The 12,076-nt window shown below is 39.0% G+C and overlaps 1 protein-coding gene across 1 annotated transcript in view; it reads right to left on the bottom strand.

The window, feature by feature from the left end:
- Nucleotides 1-12,076, bottom strand: part of ROBO1 (roundabout, axon guidance receptor, homolog 1 (Drosophila)) — a gene marked incomplete at its 5' end in the record, with an annotated part of 84,261 nt that overhangs the window by 7,111 nt on the left and 65,074 nt on the right. The window contains 4 exons of the mRNA XM_010023456.1: nt 3,761-3,913; nt 5,881-6,290; nt 10,147-10,398; nt 10,710-10,854. Of these exons, the coding sequence (XP_010021758.1) occupies nt 3,761-3,913; nt 5,881-6,290; nt 10,147-10,398; nt 10,710-10,854 (960 nt within the window). The remainder of the gene's footprint in view (nt 1-3,760; nt 3,914-5,880; nt 6,291-10,146; nt 10,399-10,709; nt 10,855-12,076) is intronic.

The following is a 12,076-nucleotide window of genomic DNA, read 5'->3' as shown; positions in this document are numbered from 1 at the left end:
AATGCAAAACTCAGGATTGTGCCTGACTTAGTGATGCTTTAAGATCATTGAGGATTCATAAATACATAGTAACCTCAGCTACTATTATTCATGTACTGAAGTTATTTTTATGCTTTATCTTTCAAGAAGCTCAAACTGTTCACTACTATTGGATGAATAAACAGATATAGCAAAACCCAAAATGATGTTGTTGGGTTCCAGGTTTTTTTTGGCCCTCATGTACGTTTACATAATGCTTTTATCAAAACAGTTTTCACTCCACAAGACCTTCCTCAGCAACAAAAGCAACATTTACAGAACAGCTCACAACAGAGTTAGAAGTAAGGACTGCAAAGAGGGCAGGTATCTGAAAATTACCATCATTGATAGCAAGCTGGTTTTTAGCAGAGGTAATAAACACATTCCTACTGATCTTTTTTCCTTGCTGAAATATGTGCTGTGTGGATCTTTTTTGTACTGCACAGGCAGAGGGAGACAAACATACACACGATGCTGGCATGTATAATGGCTTAACATTTCAATATGAAAATTCAAGGAAATATTTGGCAGATATTCAATTGCCTTCTGTGAGAAATTCAGCTGCCCTAACATCATGTCATTTACAACACAGCTAAATAATTTGGCTACAGTCTCAGCCAGTCAGTTGCGAAATGTTAAGAGGTTTTATCCTTTGTCACTCAGATATGAAAAAGAATTAGGATTTAAAATCTCATGTGAACTGTCAATGGTGTAATTTCTGTTGAAAGACCTACTGAATCAAAGCAATGGCAGAGTACTTTCATCCCTTCTATCTAAATGCTTGCAATTCTGAGGGCTTGTAACTACTAAAACGTCCACTTAAGAGAGTTCAGAAAAGACTTTCACTTATATAATTTTAGAAAAGATGAAAATATTCTTTTAAAATTTGGTTTCCAAAATTAAATACATAAGTAGGTCAGGCAAGGTTGAGAAGGAGGCTACATCTGTTAGTTGGTTCTTGTAATGCGCTCTTAGTTTACTCTCTAAAAGGTTAAATGAAGAGCAATTAAAAATTCATACATTTTAATCCTTACCACCTACTGCGCAAAGATTTCTAGCAACAAATATGGAGAACATTTCACCCCATGGATGACTGTCAAGGGACAAAAGAAATGAGCTGCAATCCCGTTCCACATGAAGCATGAACTGATGTGAAGTAACGCCAGCAGAAAATACAGAATTGTTACTACTCGAACTGTGAGGAGGAAGCACTCTATCTAAAAAAGGGTAGTAAGTAGACTTTTTACTGCTACGTTAGTAACAAACATGGTTTCAGAAATACCAATCTCATTCACAAATCTTGCTGTATACAGAAAAAAACCCAAACCAGAATATTTAAAGCCTTACATGCTGATAATACTCTTGGCATTTTCAACCAGCCATGCAAAGATTTCATGTATTAATATATCCTTTCTCTCAGCTACTTGTTTAAATTCTTCATGACACCAGTACCTCATGGAACTGCCAGCAAATACTGCTTCGGGTAACTTGAGAACAGCAGAAAACTCTTTCGATGTGAAAGCAAACTCCATTTTAAAGGCTGAGAAAGTAATGAAGCAATGTATTTTTCTCCTTTTAGTATTTATTCAATACTTCTAGCCACAAATAAATGCTTAGATTTAGATGATCTGCTTTGCTTTATTACAAACACTTGCATTTTCACCCACTATGAGGAAAAAAGAATTATCTATGTATCAGGCACTCCTTTATAAAAAAGGTAAGTAACAGTGTGACATCAAGCCAACAGGAAAACCTAAGTATACCTGGGAAAGCTCAATAGTGCTTAAATGTTTCATTCATGTTTCCATATCACTCTTTTCCACTTAAGGAGAACAAGTAGCAGATGTTATTTTCTAGCTAATTCTGAAGAGACAATATACTAGATGTGGCTATTAAAATGAACGGTGAGCATGTTCAGTAAGGTTACAAATACGTAAATGGATTGAGGGGAAAATAATAATAATAAATAATAATAATAATCATAATAATAAAGTCAAAACCAAAGGAGCCCTTCAACCTTTGAACTGGGTTTTATTAGATCTGCAGAAATGAAAGCCGTAATTTGCTGTTCCCTGAATGCCCACACTGTATCGCACACTTAACAGGCTAGTGGAAATCCTTACCTAACTAGAAAATATGCTGAAGCAAGCAGGTGCTATACAGCACAAAACAAATATTGATCACGATTGTCAAATCTATTGCAGTATCTAACCACAATGCTTTATGATTTAACTTTGTATAAATACTTTCACAAAAACCTGTCATCGAATACAGGCCCACCTCTTATTTATTCCCGTTTTAGAAGAAGATGGCCACATAAAACTCCTGTCCAGATTTTATTTCTGATGTCCTGGCTGTTGTATCGACGTTTGATGCTCAGCCAATTACTCAGTTAAGAGCATTCTCTTCAAGAGAATAAAAGCTGATAAAATGTCCATAAAATCTTGCAAAACACCATTACAAGGGGCTCATAAACGTTAACGTTTCTGGTAGAGTTTGGGGATTTACACCTTGTGTTGTCCTTTCACAAGCAAACATGCACAAAACCACTGTAATAACCTCTTGAAATCAGATAATATTCCAAGAGCTCAGTTTCACTGACAGAAGGGGCCTGGGCATAAGCCAAGAGGCCCAGGTGCACTGTGTCATGCCAGTATTTAATGCAGCCTAGTATCAGATAGATGCTAGTGAGAGAAAATACTCAGAATAAAGTACAGATAATAGCGCGGACAACCACTCATTGCTAAATTACTTCTGCTCATCGTGCTGTGAGCTTTGTATTAAATTTTTTCGTCAAGTGGCAGGAATCACAGGGCAAAGTGGCTCAAAACTCCCTTCTTGTAACCCTGGATAAGGATCTATAATATTAGGCTTTCATATGATAATGGCAAATGATGCCCCTCTTTGAAAAATTTCAGACTGGTAATGAAAGTCCTAATCAGATTGTTGTTGCAAAGAGCCAGGAGGTGGGGAACGATGCCTTTCTTTCCCCTCCCCCTGTTAGCCAATTCAGCAAACTTGACAAGATGGGTTAAGTCTTGGAGAATTTATCTTACATGAATTTCCAACAAAGCCCGTGGGTTGTTTTATAAAACTGGAAGGTAGTGCTTTAATAAAAGCTGCACCACCTGAGGCATTTTCATTAAAGGCTCTCTCTAGACAACATCACAATGTTTGCATTATCCTCCTACACTCCCAAGAGAATACAAGCACTACCTTTTCAGCAAGAGTTGATATTGTGTGTGAAGGCACGGAAGAAGATGATTAGATATTGCTTTCACTCACAAAGTATCTGCTTGCAACAATGCTGTGGTCAGGATTAAAATTCATTGATTTGTGCTGTCCACCATTTGAATGGCAAATTGTTCTTTTTTCAGGAAAGATACATTCTGAAGGTTTTAACAGTCAGTCATGTGAGCGAAGATTTTAATCCTAACCACACATTATTCTCAACGACTGTACTATTTATGCTATCAGGGCTCTTAAATGATGACAGTAATTAGCCCATTAGGACACTATAGAAAACAGGTGCAAGGCTCTGGAGTGGAAGCATCAATATACAGTATTAAGGAACTCCGGCATTTAAAATGATTAATCTGTTCAGTGTGTTTAGCAACAGGAAACACAAATCACTGAATTCTGAAACACAATGTTATCTCTGTGGAAAAATTTCATGCACACACACACTGAATGCATATTTAGAAAGGTTCCCTGACGTTTTCACCCATTTCAGTGGACTCACCATCTGTGTAGACTTCTCTGCGCAGATGTCCTGGCTGGTGTTTTTGCTTTTTGGCAGGTCGGACCTTCTGTATTACAACAGCACTCATGTTGCTGTCAGTAGAGACGGGGCTGGTGGGTCTAGGACAGTGTGATGCATGAAAATGTCTACGGCCTGGAAATTGTTACAGAACAACAGCTATTATTTATTTTTTTAGTCTAAAATAAGATGTTTCATACTTTCCCTTTTCACATCAGAATGACCTGGCTACAGGAAACCTGAAAATACACTGCTGGAACAACAATAAACTCCCATCCTTCCTGAAATCAGCTTCAGAGTGAGCTATAACCAAATCAAAGCAATTGCTGTCCTATCGGTAGGCAGGCTGCCTTAGCTGCACAGAAATTATCCACCTGCTTGGGTAGCTGGTAGCTCCTGCCCCAGGAACGTGAACTCCATTAGCAGACAAGCTCCAGCAGGCTTCCCACCCAGCAGTTTTCTGGAAACAAGAAAACGTTTCACTTTCAACATGGGTTTCACCTCCCCTGGCTCGGGCAGTACAAGGTCACCCATGCCACAAGCCGAGTAAGTCACCAGAGGGTATCAGGTACAGATGGCCCCTACGCTGCTTTGAGTGAATTACCAGAAATGCAGCAGGGAGATATGACTGGCTTTTTATCACAGCTTATGTGCAGATAAGAAATGTCACATTTTTAGGATGTGTAGTCATGTGTGGGTAGTATCAAAATGAAGAAATCACTGCATAATGTGAACTTGACTGTAATACTAACAGGATGCAAAAAGACCTTTTCCAAATCTATACATTTACACACACATAGACACACGTATTTATATGAACTTATACGTATAAAATGAATAAAATCCTGGCCCTGTGGCTACAAATGGGAGTTTTGCCACCTAGTTCAATTGGCCAGGATTTCACCCACAAGTACTAAATTACCTCCCCTCTCACTCTTCTTGATGAACAGCTGTGTTGAAATGACACAAAGGACTGGGTGAGGATATCAGAAATGGGAGGAAGGTTGCAGATCTGTGGAGTTGGGGTGGACACAGTTCTCCAGGTCTGTCACTTTAACAGGACTGACCGACAAAACATTCATGGATCTGCTCAAAATGTGCATCCCACCCTGTGGTATTGTTATTTCTTAGCTGAACTATAACAATATCCGTTGGGCCTAGTGAGGTTACTGACTACCTCTATATATCCAGTGTTACTAGTAACTGGTATGTTGTAAAACATTAAATATTTCAAATAGCATATTTCCAGTGGTGATTCAGGAGAAAAAAAAACAACCCATACACGTAAGGCCTTGCTGCATATGCATAATCTATAAACTAAACTGCAAATAATAACAGCTTTCAAATTACAGAACCAGCCCAAACCCAGTTGATCTCACTAATACAGCGATAAGAGCTTAAGCAGCATTCTCAGAAAGATAAAATGGAAAGCTATTACATTTTTCAGATCCAGGGGAAACATGACTCAAGGCTTACTATTCATTTGTGCATTTCGATACAGAGAGATTAAATCTCTCATGAAGAGTGAGTGAAAATTCTGGGAGCTCTTTACTAGGAAAAGGACAGAATTCAGTAACACTTTTTCTTTTCCCCCTCATTCAGTTCTGGGTGCAAATCCACCAGCAGGGTGAAGGCTTGGCAATAATCACTGAGACCGAACTACTTATGCAACTACTTATGGAACCCAGTGTAGAGCAGGATTTTATTTGAACTGTTTAACCAAAATCCCTTTCCTGACTCTTCCACTAGTGTAAACTCACACACACACACGGATTTCTGAATAATCATAGAAGAGTTTGGGTTGGAAAGGACCTTAAGAACATCTAGTTCCAACCTTTTGCCACACACAGGGACCCCTCAAACTAGACCATGTCCCCAAGGCTCTGTCCAACCTGGCCTTGAACACTGCCAGGGATGGAGCATTCACAACTTCCTTGGGCAACCCATTCCAGTGCCTCAGCACCCTCACAGTAAAGAACTTCTTCCTTATATCTAATCTGATAACGTAACAACAACAGGAAAACAGGAAGCAGGAGTGGATAAATACATTTGTCAGCGTCCACGTTTCCTTTCTTCTCTCATCAGACAGAGGACAAACTCACCTCCTGCTGCATCCTGCATTTGACGTCTGGCTACTTTCAGGCCCGCGTATTCCGCAGCTGCTGCAACAGCCTGTGCAAAATCTGCATCGGTGAAAAAGGATCCATCAGAAGAGCTGACGCTGGACCGCCCGCTTGAGATGTTGTCTTCTTCGGAGGCTGAACCCCAGCCATTGATCATGGACCCTGTCACAGAGCTCTCCAAATCCCCAACGCTGGAGGCAGGGGTCTGCTCGAGGCCACGCAAAAGGAGCCTTCTGCTCTGCATCTTGGCAACCTCGATGTCTGCCTCATCCTCCTCCTCTTCTGGTGCGTCAGTATCCATATCAGAGACCAAGGGCCCTGAGATGTATCCATAGGTATGTGGTGGGGAGATAGGCCTTGGAGGGGGTGGAGGACTCACAGGCTGACGTCTGCACAAAAATACAAGGGTACAAAGAACTGAAGTCACATAATGAAGTCAGAGGAAATAGCAGATTGATGAAAATACTTCTTTCATTTCCCAAGAAGCTTCATTTGCCTTTTTAAATCAAGAGTATTTATATCTGAAACATTCAGGGCTGGTTGCTTTTTTGGTAGTTTTTATTTTTTTCTGTGAATCAGAACTGACTTAGTTTGAAATCTACCACAGAGAAATCTGATTTTTAATGCAGTTCCTTTAATGCAAACTGGCTTATTTTGCATCACGCTGTTCATTTTTCCTATAGCAGCACATGTACAGCTAGGCAAAGAGAAGGTTACAATTCATGCGACTATTCAAACATTATTTGTGCACCCTTGAGAGTATAAGCCAAAGAAGTGTCTGTGTATTGTTCTAGAAGCTTAAAACCATCAATATCAATAGATGCCTCTAACCAAACAGACTGCTCCATAAACATTATCTTCCCTCCACCCACCCCAGTGATTCAGAAAGAGATGAAAAGATATTATTTCATTACTTTTTAAATTGCTTTAGCTGATACTATAAGAAAGAATTATCCACTGTAATGTTAGTTGTCGGTCTGAATGATACCAACATGCTTATAGATATATGGGTTAATTTATTTTTAGCTTAAATTATCAGTAACGGTGTCGCCAGCTAAAAGAGGCAAAGCGTTAGATAGCATTAGATCAATGTTCAGTTTAGTTTATACTTCACTCTCAGGTCCAGTAACACTTCCAACATTTTTTCTCCACAGGGCCACAGACATGCTCTTTAATCGCCACTTGTCCAATAGGAAAAAGTACTTCCTGATGCAATGCCTGTACTGATGGCTTCGCTTACCAGGAATTTCGACTGCTTTGCGAAAAATCCCAAAGTAATTTTCCTTTGTCATTTTTCCCTGTTATTGTCTCATTGACAAATGGTGACTCTCAGAAATTATTTTCTTTTTTCTGGGGTGTGTGTGTAATTTTTAAATTTTAATTAATGGGAATACTTACTAATTTTGAAATGAAAATTTAGCAAGGAAAAACCTAATACTTTGTGGCAAGAGCAAGCTGGAACCTCCCCGGACTATTTGTTGCATTATGTACTGAATGGAATGAAGAAAAGGTCAGTTAGGGATATACACCCAGTAATCATTTAATACCACTCCACCCCCCCCAGCCCCAGAAGCCACTGCTGGGAATCCGTATGTGCTTTCACTTGAGACCTTGGCCCTACAGTTTTACTGCCTTAATTTAAAGCTCTTGTGACAACTGTCCTTATATCTGCCAGTCTTCCTATTCTCCAGGTTTTGGTATTAGAAGACAGGCAACTGGTTACAAAATATGTTAAGGGTTCTTGAAAATACAGCTTTCCTGCCAACCTCTAAGGACTGGCTAATAGAGAGCAGCTGGTTCATGGGCATACAGAATTCACAAACACTGTGCTGCTTTTTATCTGATGCAGTGGTTCTCGCTTTAACAGTGACGTTGTCTCCCACCTCAGCTCTCGCTTTAACACTGACATGATCTGCTACCTCAGTAAATCTCTAGGTTCTTCCTCTGCTTGTCCACTCTTCCAGAGCACAGATTTCTATTTCAGTTTGCTATACTTCTAGCAAGCCGTCTGGGCAGAGAAACGTAACAGTTCAACATCACTATCAGAATCATACTCTAGATGCCTGGTTCAGACCAGAAATTGCGATAATATTCAGCCAAACCACAATAAAGTTAATGAAAACTACAAGAAACAGTATTTTAGGCATTATCTTCACTGTAAAGTCACCATTTACCCCCACCACCGCACCCCAAAAAATAGAGAAGCACCACTCGGAATGTATTCTTAATGGGCAAGTATTGTCACAGCATATTCAAAACAGAAATGCCCCTTCCAGAACCACAGAATGGTTTGGGTTGGAAAGGACCTTAAGATGATCCAGTTCCAACCCCCCTGCCATGGGCAGAGGCGCCTCACACTAGACCATGTTGCCCAAGGCTTTGTCCAACCTGGCCTTGAACACTGCCAGGGATGGACAACCTGTCCCAGTGCTGTTCAGCACAGTACATCCAGCTCCTAAACAACAAAGTCATATCAATGCCGTTAGATGGAAAAGGTAGCCAAGCCTTAGAAATGAAGTACATAGAACTATGTGAAGCTTTTTAACTGATGAGATGGATATAGCAAAAAGAAAAGAAAGAATGCTTGAGAAAGTAAGATAAAAAGAGACAAATTTGGTCACTTGCAATCCTAAGACTTTCAGCAAAGCTAGACTTGATCACTGTAGTAAGAACAAAATAAATACGCATTTTATTTTTTCCAGTCCTCTCAATGAGTAGCTGTATGCCCTAAAGGGCTTAAATTGGAACATCCTTCCAGATACTTCTGCCACTAGTTTTGATGACATTTATGATGACTAACCATCAGTCTTTGTGTTGAGCAAACCTTACACTTCCCAGCCTGGTTATGCTTGCTTGCATATACCTGCTCCACCGCCTACTCTGTTCTCTATGTCAGTATGCATCTCCCACTCTCCACAATACAGTAGCTGAAGTTCTGGAAAGTCACTCACAACGTTTCCCATTAGTATCCAGCTAGTTTAACCTCTGAATAACCCAGAAAACTGAAGTGATTAAAACGAACACTTCTGTGCCCCAACGGAATCAGGGCCAATGGAAATTACAGGAAAATATGATTAGCCACCCACTAATAAAAAGAGTGATTTTAAAGAGGATTTTATCAGCAAGATGGAGGAAGAGAAGAAGATACACAGTACAAGAAGTGTTACCATAAAGAATAAAGAAAACAAATCAAGGCAGAGCAAGTAGAAGTGGAGAATAAAAGTAATACCAGATACAGGACCTTAAAAGACCCCAGATTAATAACTCCTGCTTACTTAAAAATGGGACACATTAACTTAACCCCCCCATTCTGAAAAATACATCCATAAATGTCCTGTAAGCTATATTACTAGAATCAAAATTCTACAGTCTACTTGGAAAGATCAAATTCATTTCATCGTAACAGGCTTGCATTTCCCTAAAAATAGGAAGTATGAGTAGAATATTGCAGTTAAGTTTGTGTATTTGTGGTAACAATATGTGCAAACCACTAGAGGAAAAGAAAAATCATACAAGAAACATAATTTCAGAAGGAAAAGCTGTGCCTTCTTCCTTAAAGGCAAGACAAGTAAGCATCATACATAAAAAGACTCGTTTGGAATTCACTGGTTTGAGGAAGAGAAGCTGTGAGAGTGTATTTGCAAAATAGTTTGTACTAAAAGCAAATCAGGGAAGGAACAAAATCTCCCGATAACAAACATCTATATTAATGTTGGCCATTCCTCTAAATAAGGGTAGGTGGAAATGTTAAAGAGAATTTTGCAAGCAATAATTTCCTGTATTAGGATTTATGAGAGGAGGAAAATCTATAGGTTATATAAATTATATATTTATATATATTCATACATATCAGTGACAAGTTAATTGCACAGTTACTGTGAAATAATGCATGCTATTTTATGCTAATAATGCAGTAAATCTATTGGAAACAATGGAACTGTAATTATATGGTAAGCTGTGTTAACGATACCACTTTAATATCCTGATGACTGTGAATTTAACTTATGTCAGCATCGTACGTACCATAAAGTGATGTACTGCATTTCTTCCCATGGTATAATAATAAAGTAACTTAATTACACGTTTCTTAGGTTACAAATAGTTCTAGTGTCCCAAGTTAGAAGTTAAATATTAACAGAATAAATATCATGGGAAAATCTTGGCCACACTAAATTCAACGGGAATTTTCAGTGGGGCTGGGATGACTTTTGTCACCTCTCTCTTGCTACACTTGCATTGACACACCTCCGGTCAGGTTGGTGCTGTATGTGTCCCAGATCCTCCTGACAGTCCTGTAACATGGGCTGGAGTTCTTCCTGGGGAGAGGGGGTGAGAGTGGCAGTTGACTGATGGCTGTAGGAGACAGCGGCTGGCGAGGAAGCTGCTCCTCTGACAGGTGGAGTAGGACCTCGCTCATCTTCTTCCTCTTCCTCAAGCTCATCCTGCTGCAGATACATCCTTGCAGGTGGGACAGGACATGGAATTTCTTGGTCATAGCTAAAATTAATTTTTTAAGAAAATAAATACTTTATTTTTTACTGTGTAATTAGTATATTGGATACATGTATAAATAGTCAGGAAAAGAAAAAATCATTGCTATATATGCTCTTGAAAACAGCTTAGTATGGATGTACTGAGTGGACACACACCACTGTCAGGAAGCGATCTCTAAATAGCCACACTACAGATAAATGAGCAGCACCAGAATGGTACTGAAGGAAGGTCTCACTGCCACCTTGTAGGGCAAATTACAGTTCAGTTACTAGTGATTAAACCGAGGAATGGATGGTGTACTTATCTTTTCTTACCTTTCATCCACTGAAAGACTGTAATCTTCACTATTGCTATGGGGAGGTGGATGTGCTGGAGGGGGTGGAAGAAGATCTGCCCAGTTCATGCCAGCTTGCTTGGGAGCTTTTGGGGTCCGAGCACCCTTCTTGTGCCCTTGACTCCCTGTGAATAAACACCAGTACATATGTGTAACACTTTTCATCATCTCCTCACTGCTAGCTCGGAAAAAGAAAATAATCATAGTCCCTCCCAGACCCTCTCAAATTCTCTGGGAATTTACTGTTGTGCTGACATGGAATAAACTGGAATTACTCTTTTTTTACATCAATTTGTAATTGCAGCTTCTTTGTAGAATTGCTCTACATTTTAAGCAGTTGAATTTAACCAGAAACTTTACATAGCACAGAAAAAAGCACATGGGATACAAAACTGGAATTGTTAATAAATAGTCGAGATGCGATAAAACCATAAATGAATTCTACAAGCAATGTCATTAAAAGTGAGCTTCCTACTTCTATTAATTACATTGTAGATTATCATCTAAAACAAATGAGCTGTAGACATATTTTCTAAAGTGCCTTTATACTATTTAATTGCTCGAACCTAAAATACAATATGATACAGATATGATCTATTAAAGTTCCACTGTTGCATTAAGTCGCTGAATATATGTAATTTGTACTTGTCCACTGAAACATTTTAGGCACAATGAAATTACTAGTTTTAGTCTAAATGGCAGGTGCAGTTGAAAATAATTGCTGGAGGAACTAAAATAACAGAAAAGAAAGAAGATCGGTGAAGTATAGCACAAATGTTTTCAACTACTATTACTGGGAAATTACAGCTCATAATAGAACAATGCAACTTCAACAGTTCCAGTAACTGTGAATAACAGTAATTATTCAGGTGGTCTTGAATTTTAACTTTGGACATGGCTGTGATGAGAACTGACTCTACCACTCTTCCTTGGTAGACATTTTTATTCGTCTTTGTTATTGTTACTCCTTTAATTGTAGATAAAGTCACTGCATTTTTGTTTCAGAATCCTTCACATTTCTCTCTTTAACTGAGGTATAGTTTTATATTACCATAGTTAAGCCTTATACATGATTGCAGTGAAATTTAGGAAGCTTGTTTTTCTCACTTCTGCTGTGTCAGATTTTCCGTTCTTACAGAGAGTAGTTCTGCTTATTATTGTCCCACTTTAGCTGCCAGAAACAAATATATTTTAGCTATACACAATTATTTTTCCTGGTATCTCAGTATGTCAAGTGAGACCCTAACTATCCCAAAGCGACAATCATCTGCATTCTTTACCCTAAGCAACATGATATATACTACATTCAGCACAATTAATTTACTACTCTGGTCACCTAGCTTCATT

The sequence above is a fragment of the Nestor notabilis genome, unplaced genomic scaffold (assembly GCF_000696875.1).
Source record: "Nestor notabilis isolate BGI_N333 unplaced genomic scaffold, ASM69687v1 scaffold431, whole genome shotgun sequence".
Lineage (NCBI taxonomy): Eukaryota > Metazoa > Chordata > Aves > Psittaciformes > Psittacidae > Nestor > Nestor notabilis.
The sequence above is the reverse complement of the archived record's forward strand: the minus strand, read 5'-3'. Positions and strand labels throughout refer to the sequence as shown.